The 19,759-nt window shown below is 41.0% G+C and overlaps 1 protein-coding gene across 1 annotated transcript in view; it reads right to left on the reverse strand.

Annotated features, from left to right (window-relative positions):
* zdhhc14 (zinc finger DHHC-type palmitoyltransferase 14) overlaps positions 1-19,759 on the reverse strand; it is a 168,092-nt gene that overhangs the window by 93,708 nt on the left and 54,625 nt on the right. The window contains exon 2 of the mRNA XM_059648482.1: positions 10,297-10,457. Within this exon, the coding sequence (XP_059504465.1) occupies positions 10,297-10,457 (161 nt within the window). The remainder of the gene's footprint in view (positions 1-10,296; positions 10,458-19,759) is intronic.

A 19,759-nucleotide genomic window follows, 5' to 3' on the forward strand; every position in this document is an offset into this window, starting at 1 on the left:
CACCTTGTCCAAACCATTCAGGATCCTAAATACTTCAAACAAGTCACCCCTCTATCTTCTGGCAGTGATTGGAACCAGGTTGACTTCATTGGCTATGAGGTCACTGACTGGGGTTGTTAACCTGGGCCAAATCAGGAAAGTCCTGGCTGACCAATATAAATAGTTGGTGAGAATCTCCTCTATTCAAGTGCCTGAGTCTGAGCTTGCTGGCCACAGCCAGTCTACTGTGCACAAGTTAATAAAGGATGACGTGGTGATGAGATACTGGCCTCTGTGCAGTTATCTCACTTCTAAACTCAAGTTTGGAGCCCATCCTACCCTTGCTCATAAGGCAATACATTCATTCCAATCTAGTAAACTTCCCCTGAACTTGCTCCAACATATTTAAACCCTACCTTAAGTAAAAAAAACTGAAACTGCACACAGGATTCAAGTTGTGATCTCATCAATGAGTGATATAACTGAAGCAGAAACTCTACTTTTAAATTCAATTCCTCTCACAGTAAAGGATAACACTGTCATGATCACACTGAACAGCAAAGCAAGCTAAAGACGTTGAAGGTTCCACCCCTGCTGCTTTTCAATGTCTTTCTGTTCACGTGAGCCATTACCTCAAAGAAAATGCTGAACCACAGAAACAAATTCTCAGAGGGGAACATGTTTAAATTGTAAAATAATTTAATTAGACTAAAATTGATAGGAATTATGTCCATTTCTATCTTTTAATACAATGGGAAGGTACATGATTCCTGGGTGGGCTTATTCAGGTAACAGCTGGAACAGAAGTTTAAACTGAATCAAAAACTTATAAATTTCAGTGGATTTCAGACAATTCAGAGGAGATTGTATGAAGTAAGTAACACCATAAACAGCTGGATCCAGAATGCTACTTTCAAATTAAACTGAAAATAGGAGAAAAGTATACAAGTTAATAATAATGAAAAGCAAAGTTAGATCTGATATCAGGAAGTTCTTCTTCAGACATGAAAAAATACTTCTGAATAGTCAGTGGAGGTGAAAATCCTAGAACTACTCCTGAGTTGCTGGATGTTGCAGTGGTCAACCATTGGATATTTCCGAATGGATGAAATGGCATACTGAGCTATTTTAATGCTGTGTACCCTGAAAGCTAAAAAAAGAGCAATTGTATAAATTATGGCAGAGCTTTTGAAGTTCCAGACTAAGTTATTTGTTGGTAACGTAAATAGGTACCTATATGTAGATAAAGCACCCAAATACCAGTTATATTTAACTGCCAGGTTTATCAATTATATAGTCTTCAACACAATTACAGTTTCATTCAAAGGCAAAATTACTCATACCAATTTGCAAGCAGATAGTCCTATTAAACTTAATCAACCTGTATTATATAACAGAAAGGATTCTAGGTATTCTTCTACTACTCTATTTATTCAGTATTTGAACCTTACCTTGAAAATAAAGAAATTTGAAGCACAAGATTCGTTTTAAATAAAAAATCATAATGTTTTTAAGGGCAAGTCTTTTTTATAAAAGTTTGTATGCCTAGGCCCTTAAGTTATTTTCAGATAAAACAATGCTTTACACTTAGTTCTGCATGGTTTATCAACTCCTTGTGACTTGTTGAAATAAATGGAAACATAGCCCATGATCTTTGGAAATATACTTGGAATTATCACATTAATGGAGTGCAATGATGTAGCCAGAGGGAGTCCTTGAAGGAGTTCTGCATCCAATTATTAATGAAACAGATTTTTATCTTGTTAGATTTCATGAAATGATTGGTTGTTGCAATCTCTCTTCTGGTACTGATTTTGAATCCTTCCAAATTAATGGATGAACGTTTTCACTTTGTTTAACACTTATGGTTGAATAAATAGGTCTGAAGCAGTTTTCATTCACTACACCTCAGTAACAAAAGTACCAACTGTAAACTGTCTGTGTCAGGCTCACTTATAAGTGAATTTAAAACATAACATACTGTAAGACATGCATATCTATACACCATCCTTGAAGAGGCTAGGTAGTTTTCTAATAAACCATTCAGAGATGTTATTACATGCCTCTGGAGAAGATGGGGCTTTAACCTGTGCCTTCTGGCTTGGAGACAGCGAGCAAGAGAGAGCGAGAGCGAGAGCAACAACAGCCTTCCTTGAACAGACTACGCTCAGTTAAATTGTTATCCTTCAATTTGATTTCCACAATCCTCTGACAATAAAAAATGCATATTGCATTTTTTTTTTGGGTGGGGTGTCCAAAGATTTAAAACTACCTAACAATCTACATCAGGACAATAACACTCTACGTGACATCTATGTGCATCCATTTATGGCAATTCACAAAGGAACTGTCAGATAACCACAATTCTACTTTGATAGTGAAACAACACATCACATTGCATAATACCTAATATAAGCACATGAGTTCATCTGGTAAAGAAATAAAATTTCGAAAAGAATTTCACTGAATGCCATGTATCAGAATTGAATTGCATCTGTCAATGTCAACTAACCTCTGTAATCTTCCCGAAATAGAGTCTTAGAGCTGTACAGCTTGGAAACATATTCTTTGGTCCAATTTGCCCACACCAACCAGATATCCTATACTAATCTAGTCCCATTTGCTTGCATTTGGTCTATATCCCTCTAACCCTTCCCTATTCATATACCCATCCAGATGCCTTTTAAGTGTTGTAACTGTAGCAGCCTCCACCACTTCCTCCAGCAACTCATTCCATAACATGCCATGTGAAAAAGTTGCCCCTTAAGTCCCTTTAATACCTTTCCCCTCTCACCTTAAACCAATGCTCTCTAGTTTTGGACTCCCCCCACCCCAGGGAAAAGACTATGGCTATGCACCCAATCCAAGCATCTCATAATTTTATAAACCTCTGTGAGGCACCTTTCATTCTCCAACACTCCTGGGAAAATAGCCCCAGCCTATTCAGATTCTCCTGAGAAGTCAAACCCTCCAACCCTGGCAACATCCTTGTAAATCTTTTCTGAACCCTTTCAAGTCTAGATCTTAAACCTGATTACAAACCTATCGACGTCAGCAATGTTGTTTCATGTTAAACCTATAAGCTAAAAGCTTCATTTTCTCTGAAATAATGGTTATGTCCTCCTTACGTGAAAATGCTTCACTTTTGTTCATGTGGCTGATGTATTTAAATCACTTTACCTGGCGCTTCAATTCCTGACCAATGAGGAAGTAGCTGAAAGCCTTCAGACCATCCGAATGTGGGATGGTTGCGTACAGTAATTGCACGCCTAAGAAGAGGTGGTGGCTGGAGACGTGAAGCTGGGAACTGTGGAACAGATATAAACCATCACAAGAATCACAAACATAATTGGGAAGAAACCATACAAGGGGCAAGAAAATAAGAAAAAAATAGGTTCAGTACATAGAACATTAAAGCACAGTACAGGCCCTTCGGCCCTCGATGTTGTGCCAACCTGTCATACCGATCTCAAGCCCATCTAACCTACACTATTCCATGTACGTCCATATGCTTATCCAATGACAACTTAAGTGTACCTAAAGTTGGCAAATCTACTACCGTTGCAGGCAAAGCATTCCATTCCCTTACTACTCTCTGAGTAAAGAAACCACCTCTGACATCTGTCCTATATCTTTCACCCCTCAATTTAAAGCTATGCCCCTCATGCTCGCCGTCATCATCCTAGGAAAAAGGCTCTTCCTATCCACACTATCTAACCCTCTGATTATTTTATATGTTTCAATTAAGTCACCTCTCAACCTTCTTCTCTCTAATGAAAACAGCCTCAAGTCCCTCAGCCTTTCCTTGTAAGACCTTCCCTCCATACCAGGCAACATCCGAGTAAATCTCCTCTGCAACCTTTCCAAACCTTCCACATCCTTCTTATAATGCGGTGACCAGAACTGCACGCAATACTCCAAGTGCGGCCGCACCAGATTTTTGTACAGCTGCAGCATAACCTCTTGGTTCCGGAACTCGATCCCTCTATTAATAAAAGCTAAAACACTGTATGCTTTCTTAACAGCCCTGTCAACCTGGGTGGCAACTTTCAAGGATCTGTGTACATGGGCACCGAGATCTCTCTGCTCATCTACACTGCTAAGAATCTTACCATTAGCCCTGTACTTTGCCTTCCAATTACTCCTCCCAAAGTGCATCACCTCACTTGTCTGCATTAAACTCCATTTGCCACCTCTTAGCCCAGCTCTGCAGCTTATCTATGTCTCTCTGCAACCTACAGCATCCTTCGTCACTATCCACAACTCCACCGACCTTAGTGTCATCTGCAAATTTACTAACCCATTCTTCTACACCCTCATCCAGGTCATTTATAAAAATGACAAACAGCAGTGGACCCAACACCGACCCTTGCGGTACACCACTAGTAACTGCTCTCCAGGATGAACATTTCCCATCAACTACCACCCTCTGTCTTCTTTCAGCAAGCCAATTTACGATCCAAACTGCTATATCTCCCACAATTCCATTCCTCCGCATTTTGTACAATACCCACTGTGAGGAACCTTATCGAATGCCTTGCTGAAATCCATATACACCACATCAACCGGTTTACTCTCATCTACCTGTTTGGTCACCTTCTCAAAGAACTCAATAAGGTTTGTGAGGCACGACCTTCCCTTCACAAAACCATGCTGACTATCCCTAATCAATTTATTCTTTTCTAGATGATTATAAATCCTATCCCTTATAACCTTTTCCAATACTTTACCAACAACTGAGGTAAGGCTCACTGGTCTATAATTACCACGGTTGTCTCTACTCCTCTTCTTGAACAGGGGAACCACATTTGCTATCCTCCAGTCGTCTGGCACTATTCCTGTAGACAATGATGTGTTAAAGATCAATGCCAAAGGCTAGGCAATCCCCTCCCTGGCTTCCCTGAGGATCGTAGGATAAATCCCATCCGGCCCAGGGGACTTATCTATCTACACCCTCTGTAGAATTTCTAATACCTCTTCCTTGTGAACCTCAAAATACCTCTTCCTTGTGAACCTCAAAATACCTCTTCCTCGTGAACCTCAAAATATAGTAGAGCAGGACCAGGCTGAAATCATGGGTTTACCAGAGCAGTCCTGTGTGTGGTAAGACTCTGGTTTCATACTTGAGGTCAGCTTTCAAATACATATCAATTAACACCATCTCTTACAGCCATCTATTCCACTTTATGACACTGGGCACTTTCACTCCAGCCTATGCTCAGCTACTACTGAAACCCATATCCATGTCTTTATCTCCAAACATGACTATTTTATGCACACCCAGCCAGCCTCCAAGCACAACTGTATAACTTGTGGTCAATCAAAATACTATTGCCCTGGTTCTAATTTATACTCACTATACGGTAAATGGCAAAATTCTTAGAAGCTTCAACATACTGTACAGTAATGGCAGAACCCTCATCAGCACCAACATGCAGAGGCATCTGGGAGTACAAGTCCACAGTCCCCTGAAAGTGGAGACATCATTAAAATCAACAGCAAAACACCTGCCCTACACCAGTGGTTACATATTAAGCTATGTCACTGTTTACTTTTGAATATATCCACTGCAAGCATTAGAACTTTGTTCCGTGAGATACGCAATCTATGAGCATGAAGGGAGAAAGGAAAAAACCATGTTTTTGAGTGGAAAACATTTCCTCTGTCTAAAAAAAATTACATGATTTTTTTCTCCCCATTTCACAGCATTTTAGCTTCTCAAAGAGGCATCAGTTCAGACTGATAGAAATGTAGTGTGCAAATAATTTCTCATCCACATTTTGGACTCTGCATCACCGTACTCACATTGAAGCCTGTTGGTCAATAAATTGATCACGCGATAATTCGCCTCAATCACTTTGTATAATGATGAAGTAAACCAACATACCCATTGTTGGCTATCTAGTGACAACTGATGAAAACTGCCAGCAGAGGATTTTTACAACAAAAAAAGGAATGGAAACTGATACTGCCTTCTACCAGTTTGGGAAGAGCTGCAAATTTTAGGCTAATTTTGGTCCAACAGTTGACTAAAGCTAGGGCCATTTACAATTACCGACTACAGATTTATAAAGACAGTCGATTCAAATGGTTCTCTACATTCTATAGTCAACTTCCCTGATGAGACTGGAAAGGCTAGGTGCAGGACGGATGCTCCCGATGTTGGGGAAATCCAAAGCTGAGGGTCAAAGTCTAAGTATAAGCCATTCAGGATTAAAATTGAGGGAAGAATTTCTTTACACAAAGTTGTAAACTTGTGCAATTCTCTACCACAGGAAGCTGTTGGTACCAGTTTGTTAGATGTATTCAAGAGGGAGATGCATGTGGCCCTTGCCGCTAAAGGGATCAAGGGGTATGAATAAAAAGTAGGAGTGGGATACTGAAATTGCATAATTAGTTATGATCATATTGAATGGTGGAGCAGGCTTGAAAGGTTGAATGGCCTACTCCTGCACCTATTTTCTATGTTTTCATGATCAGCTAACTAGATTGTCCTGAATTAATGAAACCCCCTAGCAAGCATAACAAAACGATGAACACTTTAATTTAAAATTCTTGAAGCCAGGCTGCCAGCAGGTAACATTTATTTCCTTAAAAGAAGTCAGCACCCAAACATGCAAATATGCATCAGCACTTCTGAATCAATGCCCACAACAGATTAAAAACTTTAATACATGTGATTTTAAAAAGGCATACTGAATAAAAGTATATCTGAAAGTAATGTCAAATGACAAAAACATATTTACTAGAGAAGGATGCAAAAACTAAAACATGTTCTTGCCTGCAGCATTTTTTTCTAAAAGATTTGCTTGTCACACAACTCTGGCAATCAGTTACATGTCTTCAATTTATGTTCATGTCAATAAAATGCGAATTTGATCTGCTCAATGTATCTTAAATATATTACCTACCTCATGGTGGTTTACTTCTGCAGACATAATGCTGTCCAAGTTTCAATTTATCAGCAGATTTGCAAACAAATATTTTCCAGCACAAATTCTAATAATACGCAGTAACAATTCTGTATTGCACTTTAGTGACATTTAAGTGTGTAACTAAGAAAAACATGTTATGAGGTAGCAAGCATAAGAATTTGTTACCAACTGCTGCCTTCCTGATAAAATGCTCATGGTTTCAAAGATTAACTTTGTAAGAGAATGGTGAGAACTGTAAAGTGGTACTAAGAACAAAAAGGCAAGCTGTTCAAGATTTCACAGAATCACAAAATAGTTACACGACAGAAGGAGGCCATTCAGCCCACACCACCTCTTCAAGTGAGCATGATTATCTAGTCCCAATTTGTTGCTTTTTCCCCCATTTCCATGCACACTATTTCTATTTACATAATCACCTATTGCCCTCTTCAGTGCTTCAATTGAATAGGCCTCCAATATATACCAAGGGAATGGATTCCATTGTCTAACTGCTTGATATGTGAAAGAGTTTCTTCTTACATTACCCCGACTTCTTTTGCACATAACTTTAAATCTATTGCCCTGGTTCTCGTCCCTTTTACGAGTGGAAAGTTTCTCCCTATTCACTCTATTCAGTCTACTCATGATTTTGAAAGCCACTGTCAAAACTCCTCTCTTCTTCTCTCCAAGGACCAAGTCAGAAATTATGGTCCAACAAGGTTATTTGAAATCACAAGTTTTCAAACATTGCACCTCGAAGCAGCACCACTTCAAAAGCTTGTCATTTCAACAAAACAGGTTGGACTATAATCTGGCATTGTGTGACTTCTGACTTTCTTCATCCCGTCCAACACCAGGACCGCCACATCGTCTCTCCAAGGAGAACACTCTCCACTTCTTCAACCAATCCTCATAATTGAAGTCTTCCATTCTTGCAATCATTCATTTACATTGTTTCCACAAACCCTCCAGCGCATTTACAACCTCCTGAAAATGTGATGCCCATAACTGAATTTCCAGCTGAGGTCTAACGAGTGTCTTAGACAAGTTCGACACCACCTGCTTACTCTTGTATTTTATGCTTCTACTACTAAAGTCAAAGAGCCTATATACATAATTAATTGCTTGCTCCTCGTGTTGCCACCTCAATGTTCCAAGCATATCATCACCCAGGTCCCTATGCTCCTGCATCCCCTTTAAAACTGCAATCTATTTTGTATTGTCTTTCTGTTTACTTCCTGCTAAAGAGAGAAGATCAAAGGAGATGGAGAGGCAATATGATTGATATATAAAACTATAAGAGGGATAGACAGGTCAGAAAGGAAGAACCTTTTCTCCTTGATGCAGGGATTAAAAACAAGGAGGCATAGATTTAAGGGGCACAAAGTTCAGGGAAGTTGTCAGGTTTCTAGAAGCTTCTCCACTTATGTTAAACTGACTGGCCATAATGTTTACCATTCTCCAGTCTTCTAGTACCTACCCCAAATCCAGGGAAAACTGAAAAATTGCAACTAGTGCCTCTGTAGTTTCTATGTTCATTTCCTTCAAAATCTTTGGATGTTTCTTATCCAGTCATAGTGCCTTGTCAAGTGCCAGTATCATTAGTCTAAGATGTCTTCCTTATTAATTCTGAACACTTCTGACAGAGTTTCCTTCTCTTGTAACCATGGCTTGTTACCTCCACTTCTTTTCTAAGAACAGATGCAAAGTTTTAACGCCTCAGCCATGTGTAAATCATCTTTTTGGTCTCTATATAGCCCTACTTCTCCTTTAAATACACTTTTACTATTTACAGATATTTCTAATAAACCTGTTCAGAGATGTTATTACACACCTCTAAAGCATGTGGGACTTGAGCCCAAGTCTCCCGCTTCAGACCTACTATTATTAATTAGATGCCTAAAAAAGACACTGGGATTCTCCTTTTGGTTAACTGCTATTCTGTTCTCACAATTCTTCTTTACTTCTCTTATTTGCTTATACACTGGCCCTCTAAACCTTCAGCATTCTTCCCAGTTCTCAACTGTATTTTCAAACTGTCGTTAGCAAAAATTTTCTTTCTAATGTTAATTCTACCTCCACTGTCACCCAGGGAACTGTGAATTTGTTTGTCCTACCTTTCCCAAATGAGGGAATGTACCTCAACTGGACCTGAACCATTGGCTCTTTGAATGTAGCCTGTAATTCAGTTATAGTTTTTCCCAAGAATCAGTAAATCCTGACCATCTTTCTTCTACCCTCAGTGAAGTCTGCTCACCGCCAGTTGACTTTACTCACTCTGCATTGTTCAATGCCATTCTCCATGCTGTCCTGAACCATATGATACAATCACCTAATTGGTCCCCCACAGACAATTCACTTGGCCACCTCATTTCCGAGGACATTGTATACTTTCTTGTTGGACAGAATACATGCTACTGTGGGAAGCTATTCTGAACACAAACTAGGAACACAGCCTTGCTGCCTCTTACACTATCAGTATCCCAGTTTTCACACTAGCATCACCACAGATGCAAGAATGCCAAATTACTAAGGCAGCAACAATTTAGATGAAAATTGAAATTAGTGGAAAAAGCTGATTGGTTGTCAAGTCACTATGATTGGTTGAGACATTACTGCAGAGAAGGCATCTGTAAGTTAATGTGCCATCATGCTTTGTCTAATTCAAAAAAGGTGTAATGCTTCAATATATTTCCCATGGAGCGCAGATCTGTATGTTTGAATATGAGTGCACATCAGAATGCTCCTTCAATTGTTGACAATAGGTAAAGTATTTAATCAGCCTGTGTTCACAAAACTCATAATATCCAATGTTAGACACAATTTCACAATTTGACAGCACTTTTAAACAATTATGAGTGTGAATAACTAGCAACTTAAGATCATCAGTTGAGCCTGTAACCAGGCTCACTTGCTAGAAACTACATATATTCATATGGAGGGAACTGTCCTTTGCAGGAGAGAGGAAAAAATGTCCCCTCAAAGTGTCTTGCCTCAATTAAATAAAAGCACGGAGTCAACCACTGATAGGAACAAGGAAATAGAGAGTAGTCCATTCAGCCCATTAAACTCTTTTTACCATTCAATTAGATCACGGCTGATCTTCTACTTCAACATTATTTTCTCAATCTATCACCAGATCTCTTGACATCTTTAATATCTATTTCTTGGTAAATGCAACACCTTGATGGAAGTCCATTTACTCACGAATCAGCATTTTTTTTGTAGCATTAATTATTGCTCCCTTTGCAATAGGGTATTCTTGCACCTGCCTTGATAAAATCAAGCTGCAAAGCTTCAACAGTAGATCTCTTTTGCAGTAAATACCCAAGTTTCATACTGTTAAATGATTATTAGAACAGTAAAGGTGGACAGAGACAGAAAGATAGTTCTTCACTGTTACCTATCTGTCTTTCCAGATCGGCTGCTTCATCTTGCGTAGCCCGAGGTAGAACTCCTGGATCACTGAAGCTTGTACGAAGCAATGTCCCCATCACAAAAAAGAACAAAACTCCTGCAATCGCTGGTATGACAGGTGTGATGGTAACTGCTAGGAATGGACAGCTGTTAAAAATATAAATAAAAGAAATTAAAACTGGTTTCTATAAATGCACAGAACAGTGTACATTTTGGGGGCAGCATGTTAAATTTCTATAACATAGGACTCCATGATAACTGGGTTCAGACTCAAGATTAACCAATAAAGAGCTAAATATTCTGACGGCAATTCCAATATTCATCAATAGGTAGTGCCGCAAACAAATAATTCCAACTCCTTTATTTTCAGATCAGTGCGTATACAATACATTTCCTAAATGAGCCCAAAAATCCTTAAATTTGGCATACTTTACAATATCTGGATGTCAGTGAACATTATTAGCCATGCACAAAGTTAAAACTGACAAAGCCTTTGGGAAAATATTCTGTTTTTGGTCTTTCATGGCTCCTGAGCTGCTAGCTAAAGGCAAATTGTCTATTAACATACAGTAGAAAAGCAAAGAGACACACAGCAATTTCATAAGAGACTGACTCATCATTTTTAATGCTTTTAGTAGCACCTTTCACTTGGACATGAAATGGAGAAAAAGTAGATCTTAGGAATTTTGCCTCAGGCAACAGTTGACATTACCCTTCTGGCCTATCAGTTGCCTCAGATAGGCTGATACATCACAGTTGCAAACAAATTATCTAATTTCAAATGCTCAATATAAAACATTCAAAGAAAACACCTCATGTTGTCATTGGCTGTTGTAATGTAGTCTAGGCAATCTGGATTTCTGTTTCAAAGTCTACGCAACAAATATGAAATTAAATCTGTTAGTTATGGAGTTGAAAAAGAATCTGATTTAGGTGAATTGGAACCAAAGGTTAAATAAAACAGTAAAAAAGCAGGTTTTCAAAAAATGTCTAGTTTGAATACAGAAAAGATTAAAAGGGAAAAAGGTCACAAAAACTAGAATTCCTTAAATTACCACACAATAGTACGACTATCTGCATGGGCAGCATGATGGCTCAGTCGTTAGCACTGCTGCCTCACAGCAACAGCGAACCGGATTCAAACCCACTCTCGAGCAACTGTCTGTGTGAAGTTTGTACATTCTCCCTGTGTCTCCATGGGTTTCCTCCAGGTGCTCGGGTTTCCTATCACAGCCCAAAGATGTGCAGACTAGGTGGATTGGCCATGCCAAATTGCCCACGGTGTTCAGGGATGTGTAGATTAGGTGGATGGGTTGGTGTGGATGGGTTGGTGTGGACTTGTTGGGCCGGTGGACCTGTTTCCACACTGTAGGGATTCTATGATATTTAAAAGGAGAAACAGGTTCTAGTGATTACAAACATTCATAATTTAATCTATGAGATTATAAAAGCAGGGATCTGAAATTCCCTAAGAGTGCTGAAATATTGTCCTTTGGTGATACCCTCCAAACATTAATCTTTGGACAACTGCCCTTTCTTGCTTACATTTAGCACCTGGAGTTGAGTATAGAGGGCATAATTTAAGTTTCCAGACAACACAAAATTCGGAAATCTGGTAAACACTTAGAAGAATGGGAACAGATTTAATGGAGATATAGACAAGAGAAACGGACTGATTAATACAAAAAGGTGTCAAGTGAATCATTTACATAGAAAAAGTGAAGAGAAGCAATATAAACAAAAGAGTAAAATTTTGATTGTCACTGCACAAAGAAAACAGGGAATACACCCACTACACCCATACCAGCACTTTGACAGATCTCCTCAGTGAATCCTTCTGGCCTTGCCTCTCAGCCTACAAATCGTTCCTTTTCAAGATCACAAAGGCCACTTGCTCTGAACCATAATGTCAGCACGGCAGTTTGAGGGGCCATCAGTTGGCACAGCATGGTCCTACGGCTACGTGCTACTGTTGACATCCAGCCACCCACACAAAGGAAAACCCCTCAAAATCCCAGCTCAATAGCAGAGATGTTTGCCTATCTTTGTCCTGACTATGTCACACCATTGAATAATGTAAAGATCAATAGTCTGATTTTTTTGTGAAACTTAAGATACTTTGGTGCAGAATGTATGGGTCACTCCCAATCACCTCTGACCTGTGACTGTGCAGTGAAGCTGAGCATGAGACTTTACAGGTTCTAACTCCAATTTCTATGCAGAGTAATGCAGAATCTTTCCAGCACAGAGGCACAGGCCAATCAGCCCATCTGCTCAATATTGGTGTTTCTACTCCTACTCCATGAGACTCCTCCTCTGCCCCTCTTAATCACCTTGCCCATTTTCTCTTTGGTTTGGTTCCTCTCTCCCTCATGTATTCATCCTCCTTCTCCCATTTCTGCTCCACCACAAACATTGCAGCACCTCAGAATGGCTGCTCACCACAATCGTCCCCAAGGTCACATTAGGATGCACAGCAAGTGCTGAATTCAGCCAGGGACACTCTTGCAACCCATGAAATTAGTAAACAATCATGCAAGTTGCTGGACAGGAGGTAATCAGAAAAGCTAATGAAATCATTGATTGTAACAGGAATTGAATATTTTTCTGAAGAAGGGTCTAGGCCCGAAACGTCAGCCTTCCTGCTCTGTTCATCCAGCTCTACACCTTGTTATCTCAGATTCTCCAGCATCTGCAGTTCTTACTATCTCTGGAATTTGGGGCTTGCTTTATGGGGACAGGCTCGTATCCACTACAGTTAAAGGCAATTTGATTGAAACTTAAGGGTGACATGGTGGCTCAGTGGTGAGCACTGCAGCCTCACAGCGCCAAGGACCCAGGTTCAATTCTGCCCTTGGGTGACTGTCCATGTGGAGTTTGCACATTGTCCCTATGTCTGCGTGGGTTTCGTCCGGGTGCTCAAGTTTCCTCCAACAGTTCAAAGGTGTGCAGGGTAGATGGACTGGCTATGCTAAATTGCCCATAGTGTTCAGGGATGTGTAGATTAGGTGGGTTACAGGGGGATGGGTCCTAAGATGTTCCCCTGTTCCTATTTCATTTGTGAAAAAGAAATGCATCTGTACTGTTGACCTCGACCACTCCCTGATAGGAGCGACCTTCCCCCCAGTCTCTGGAGAAAGGCATTTCTCCTGAACTCCCAATAGATTTATGAGCGACAATCTTCTTTAAGTGGTTGTAGAGGGTGCAGAAAAGATTTACAAGAATGTTCTTAGGACTGGAGGGTTATAAGGAGATAGAAGGAACTACCGATGCTGAATCGGACATAACAAGGTGTAGAGCTGGATGAGCACAGCAGGCCACGTAGCAGAGGAGCAGGAAAGCTGACGTTTTGGGTCTGGACCCTTCTTCAGAAATGGGGGAGAGGAAGGGGATTTTGATATAAATAGGGAGAAAGGGGGAGGCAGATAGAAGATGGATAAGGAGAAGATAGGCGGAGAGGAGACAGACAGGTCAAGGAGGCAGGGCTGGAGCCAGTAAAAGGTGAGTTAGGGAGGGGATAGGTTGGTCCAGGGGGGACAGACAGGTCAAGGAGGCGGGATGAGGCTCATAGGGAGGAGATGGGGTGGGACTTGAGGTGGGAGGAAGGACAGGTTAGGGAGGCAGGTACGAGCTGGGCTGGTTTTGGGATGCGGTTGGGGAAGGGGAGATTTTGAAGCTGGTGAAGTCCACATTGACACCATTGGGCTTCAGGGTTCCCAAGTGAAATATGAGATGCTGTTCCTGCAACCATTGTTGTGGCACAGCAGGAGGCCCAGGATGGGCATGTCATTCAAGGAGTGGGAGGGGTAGTTGAATGGTTCACGACTGGGAGGTGCAATTATTTGTTGTGAACCGTTTGTACGTGTTCCACAAAGCAGTCCCCAAGGCTCCATTTGGTTTCCCCGATGTAGAGGCGGCCCATCGGGGAAACCAAACGGAGGCTTGTGGACCACTTTGTGGAACACGTACAATCGGTTCGCAACAAACATCTACACCTCCCAGTCGCGAACCATTTCAACTCCCCCTCCCACTCCCACTCCTTGAACGGCATGTCCTTCCTGGGCCTCCTCCTGTGCCACAACAATGCCACCTGAAGGTTGCAGGAACAGCATCTCACATTTCACTGGGGAACCCCGCAGCCCAGTGGCATCAATGTGGACTTCACAAGCTTCAAAATCTCCCCTCCCCCAACCACAACCCAAAACCACCCCAGCTCGTATCCGCCTCCCTTACCTGTCCTCCCACCTATCCACTTCTCCCACCTCAAGCCCCACCCCATCTCCTCCCTACTAGCCTCATCCCACCTCCTTGACAAGTCCCTAGACCAACCTATCCCCTCCCTAACTCACCTTTACTGGCTCCAACCCTGCCTCTTTGACCTATCTGTCTCATCTCCACCTATCTTCTCCTTTATCTATCGTCTATCTGCCTCCCCCTTTCTCCCTATTTATTTCAGAGTTGCCTTCTCCTCCCCCATTTCTGAAGAAGGGCCCAGACCCGAAATGTCAGTTTTCCTGTTCCTCTGATGCTGCTTGGCCTGCTGTATCTGTCCAGCTCTACACCTTGTTATCTCAGTTATAAGGAGAGACCAGATAAGCAGAGGCTCTCTCTCATGAAGAACAGATGTTTGATGGGTAATTTTATAGAGGTTTATCAAATCATAAGGACCACAGATAAGGTGAAAAGCCAAGGTCTTTTTCCAGGGGTAAGGAAGTCGAAAATCCAAGGGCATAGGTTTAAGGTGAGAGGAGAAAGATTTATAAATGGATCTGAGGAGCAAATTTTCACATAGAATGTGGTTCAAATGTAGAATGAACTGCCAGAGGAAGTGGTGGATGCAAGTACCATTACAACATTTGAAAGACATTTGGACAGCTACATGAATAGGAAAGGTATAGAGGGACATAGGCATAAAGCAGGCAAACAGGCCTAAGAAAACTTGGTCAGCATGGAAGAATTGGACCGAAGGGTGTGTTTCCATGCTGCATCACTCTATATCTTTAATTGTGAAGTCTGGATTTCATGTATTTTACTTTAAGCTGTTGTCTTCTACTTATAGTGTCTCTTTATGTGCATACATCTTAGATCCCTCCATTCTTGCACCCACATTAAAACTACACAACAGTTTTAAACAATGTGTTCCTTTCTTCTTCCTTCCAAAACTCATCACATATTTGTGCTAAGGTTTATCTGTGACACATTTGCTCATTCAACAAACTGTTTACATCCTCCTCAAATCTATCAGTATTCTCCTCACTATTTATTACATTTTCTGGTTTTGTGTCGACTGCAAACAAATTTTGCCCTGTATACACAGGCTTGGATCATTAATATATGCCAAAGTGCAACATCCAAGGGATGATGCTGTATAATACCCTCCAGAAGAAAACACTAGTTACCACAGATGCTTTCGACTCATTAACCAATTTCCTTACTGTGCTCCCAGTGCACCTTTACTCCTAGTGGCTCAATTTTGTCGACATGTCTATTATAAAATGTTTCTTCAGGAACCTTTTGAAAGTCAATGTATACACCAACCATACCATCTGCATCAGCCATTTCCATTACTTCATCAAAAAACTCAACCAAACCAAACATGAAAAGGGTTGATGCATTCACTGTTGAGACTACATTAAAGATCACACAAAGACTAAAGAAAGGACTGTAGCTGAAGTTAATAATTATACATTGGAAATGATACAGCACAGAAGGGGGCCACTTAGCCCATTGTGTCCATGCCAACACAAAGACCCAGGCATCTTTTCTAATCCCATTTTCCTGCCCATAAGCCCTGCAATTTACAGTACTTAAGGCGCAGATCCAAGCTCTTTCAAATAGAGTAGGGTGTCTCCTCCACCACCAACTTGATCAGCCATGATCTTATTGAATGGTGGAGCAGAGTCGAAGGGCCGGACGGCCTACTCCCATTCCTAGTTCTTATGTTGGGCAGTCAATTCCAGAATCCACCATCCTTGAGGTAAAAACTAAATGTAGGGGCAGTGGAGTAACAATTGGGAAATTTGCAGAGAACACAAAAATTGGCTGTGTAGTGAGGATAGCTGTAAACTCCAAAATGGTATACGTGGGTTGGTGGAATGGGCAGAAATGTGACAGATAGAATTCAACTCTGATAAATGTGAGCTAATTATTTTAGGGAGGAGAAACAGTAAAAGGAAATACACAATAAATAAGAATGTACTGAGAGGGGTAGATGTAGTGCAAGTGCATAGATTCCTAAAGATAACAGTACAAGTAGATAAGGTTGTAAAGAAGGTATTTGGAATGCTTGTTCTGCAAATTTCCCAATTGTGACTCTGCTGCCCCTATATTCAAGTCCAATTCATTGACGTATACTGAGCCCTGCAAAATACTACTTGAAGCTACTTCCCATTCTCAAGGGTAGCCATCAACCATTACCCTTTGTTTCCTGTTACTAAACCAATTTTGGATCCAATTCAACATACTTCCTTGTATCCTATGGGCTTGAACATTTTTGACCAGTCTACCATGTGGGGCCTTATAAAACGCCTTACTAAATTCCAAACAGACAACATCCACTGTATTATCCTCCTTGCCACTGCCTCAAAGAATTCTATCAAATTTGTAATGGAGGAATAGATTTGATACCAAACAATATTAAAGTAACTTCTAGGGGACAGTGGCATACCTCTTGCTTCCTGATGTACACCACTGAAGTGTCATGTCTACTGGGTCTGTCCTGTTGGTGGGACAGGGCACACTCGGGGATGGTGATGGTGGTGCATGGGACAATTTCTCATGGAAGCTATGGAGGTAGCGTGGGTAGGATCTTTTAAACTTGCCATGCAGAAGATACACAAATCCCTACTTTAGTTCAGAAGTCCACAGACTGTTCAGCCATGTTTTATGAAGAAAACAGTACAAATATTTGAAAATTGTACCAAGTAATCAGATGCCTTCTTCCACAATGGAGCTGGCCAGATGTTAAAATGCAAGTAGCTTTACCCCACACCAGCTAAAATAGCTAGTGCCAGGAAAGAGGGTGACAGACTCAGCAGTGGGTCCTGCCCAACATTCCTGAATGTCTCTAGGACTGATTCCACACAAACGTTTCAGTATTTAGTCAAGTGCTATATTTAACATTAAATTTAGTTTTAATTTCAACATCCAGTTTCTTTCAGTCTTTGTAATAATGGAGCAACCTGCTGTTAACTGCTGCGGTCAATTAATTTTGTGGCTAGTCAGAACTGGCTTCCACTTCACAACTTGAGCTGGAGTGTTTCAAGAACTGTTTTTTTCAGATTGCTCATCATAGTGACTTTAATCATCATCTCAACAACACCTCATTTCCTCTCCCCTTATTTAGCCGTTTTCTTATCCTGCCTTAACTTCTACATTCATGCAAATGCTCCTACCAATGGCCACAGCTAACCTATTACTTGACTTCTCTCCTTTTCAACTTCACTTCCATCTCCTGGTAAATACAATCCTAAAATCTCTCATAACCGTGCTTTTAAACCACACCTTTGGTCTGCTATTTCTTTCAATATTTCTACAGATGTTCATCTGTTCAATTATTCTTTCATCTCTGCCATTAATGTCTTCATTCCCCATAAAATCTTCATTTTCTCCACCCTGGTCATTACACCCAGAATAGTTCCCACTTCTTGCTTGAATGCATTTAACACAATTTAGCTCTTCATTGATCATTCATTCTCACATCTGCCTGAACCATTTGCTCTGCTTTATGAAAATCATTCACAAATCCAGCAACATTCTGGAATCCATTTGTACATGTTTCCAATAAAAACTGTGTCCTGAAACTGTTGCCCATTTCTCCTTCAACATATTATCAGAAAAATCCATTTTCCTACTTTCTCAACCTAATTCTCACTAAAGTAACAACTACTTAACTGTCATTAAAAATTACTAATTTCCTCAGTAACTATGTCCCTCCTTTTCGAAGCAGCCATCCATAGTTCCTCCTGCAGACATCTCTGTCCTTGAAATTACCTCACCTCAACTTCTCTTTTCTTTCTGGAGATCATGACATCTCAAATCCTTGTATGTCCTCAAACCCCTGCCTGTCCTTTCCCATCTCCATTTTGAATCTCTCCAATTAGATTTGTATCACTGCTGCAACTGGTCAAATTTAAATTCACAAATATTCTCTGTGATTGTGATGAACTCTCTACATATTCCTCACAACCTCTCTTTCGGCCTTTCACAAAGCTGACAAAACTAGCATTGTCCAAAATCTCTCACCAGTTGTCCATAAGAAAATCAGTGCCAGGGACCTGGGTTGGATTCCAGCCTCAGGCAACTGTGTGTGGAGTTTTCACATTCATAGAATCCCCAAACTGTGGAAACAGGCCTCTCAGCCCAACATGTCCACGGTGACCATCACAGCATCTCATCCAGACCCATCGCCGACAACCCACCTAATCTACCCTTCCCTGAACACTATGGGCAATTTAGCATGGCCAATACACCTAGTCTGCACATTTTTGGACTGTGGGAGTAAACTGACGCAGACACAGGGAGGACTTGCAAACTCCACGCAGACAGTCACCAGAGAGTGGAATCAAGCCTGGGTCCCTGACGCTGTGAGGCAGCAGTGCTAACCACTGTGCCATCGTGCCGCCCCATGGCTGTGTGGATTTCCTCTGGGTGCTCCAGTTTCCTCCCACAGTCCAAAGATGTGCAGGCGAAGTGTATTGGCCAGGCTAAATTGCCCATGGTATCTAGGGATATGTAAATTGGGTGGGTTTGTAGGGGAATGGGGCTGGGTGGGTGCTCTGAGGGTGGATGTGGACTTAATGGGCCAAAGGGCCTATTTCCACACTGTAGGGATTCTATGATTCAATGATAGAGCATGGGTGCTCTCTTTTCATTACTGTCTATCTTGCTAAATGTTGCCAGAGCATTTCCAGCTCTTCTCATCACCACACTGTTTGGGATCAATCTTCAGCGTCCTCCTATCCCTCATCAGTATGCCTCCTTCTGGCAACAACCCCTATGCATGGCTTTAGGATCGACCTGGACGCTGACAACACCTGAATGCACATCTTCACCAATTCTCACGCTCCCTCCAATGCTTGAGTTGTCAGACTGCTTGTCAGGATTCTTAGAGTAAACTTGTTAATACTTGTGTAAGACAACTGGTAGTCTATCACAAATATCATTATTCATACTGTACATTATGAAGAATGCCAAAGAAAACATTTGGGTAAATATCTATCAACATTAGGCATTGATTTTAGCTGATCCCCAAAAGATATTATTGTTTCTTCAATAGTGACATCACTTGACATTAGAATCACAAGTTCATTCAACAGCAATTATTGGAGAGAGTTTTTGAAAAGAATTAATTGACATCTTGGATTTTAAGGGCAGTACCTTTTGGCTTTGCACTTGCTAACTAATCTTTGATCTTAAGAGGAGATGAAAAAAGACAGATTGTCAAATCC

This window comes from Stegostoma tigrinum, chromosome 9 (assembly GCF_030684315.1).
Source record: "Stegostoma tigrinum isolate sSteTig4 chromosome 9, sSteTig4.hap1, whole genome shotgun sequence".
Taxonomy (NCBI): domain Eukaryota; kingdom Metazoa; phylum Chordata; class Chondrichthyes; order Orectolobiformes; family Stegostomatidae; genus Stegostoma; species Stegostoma tigrinum.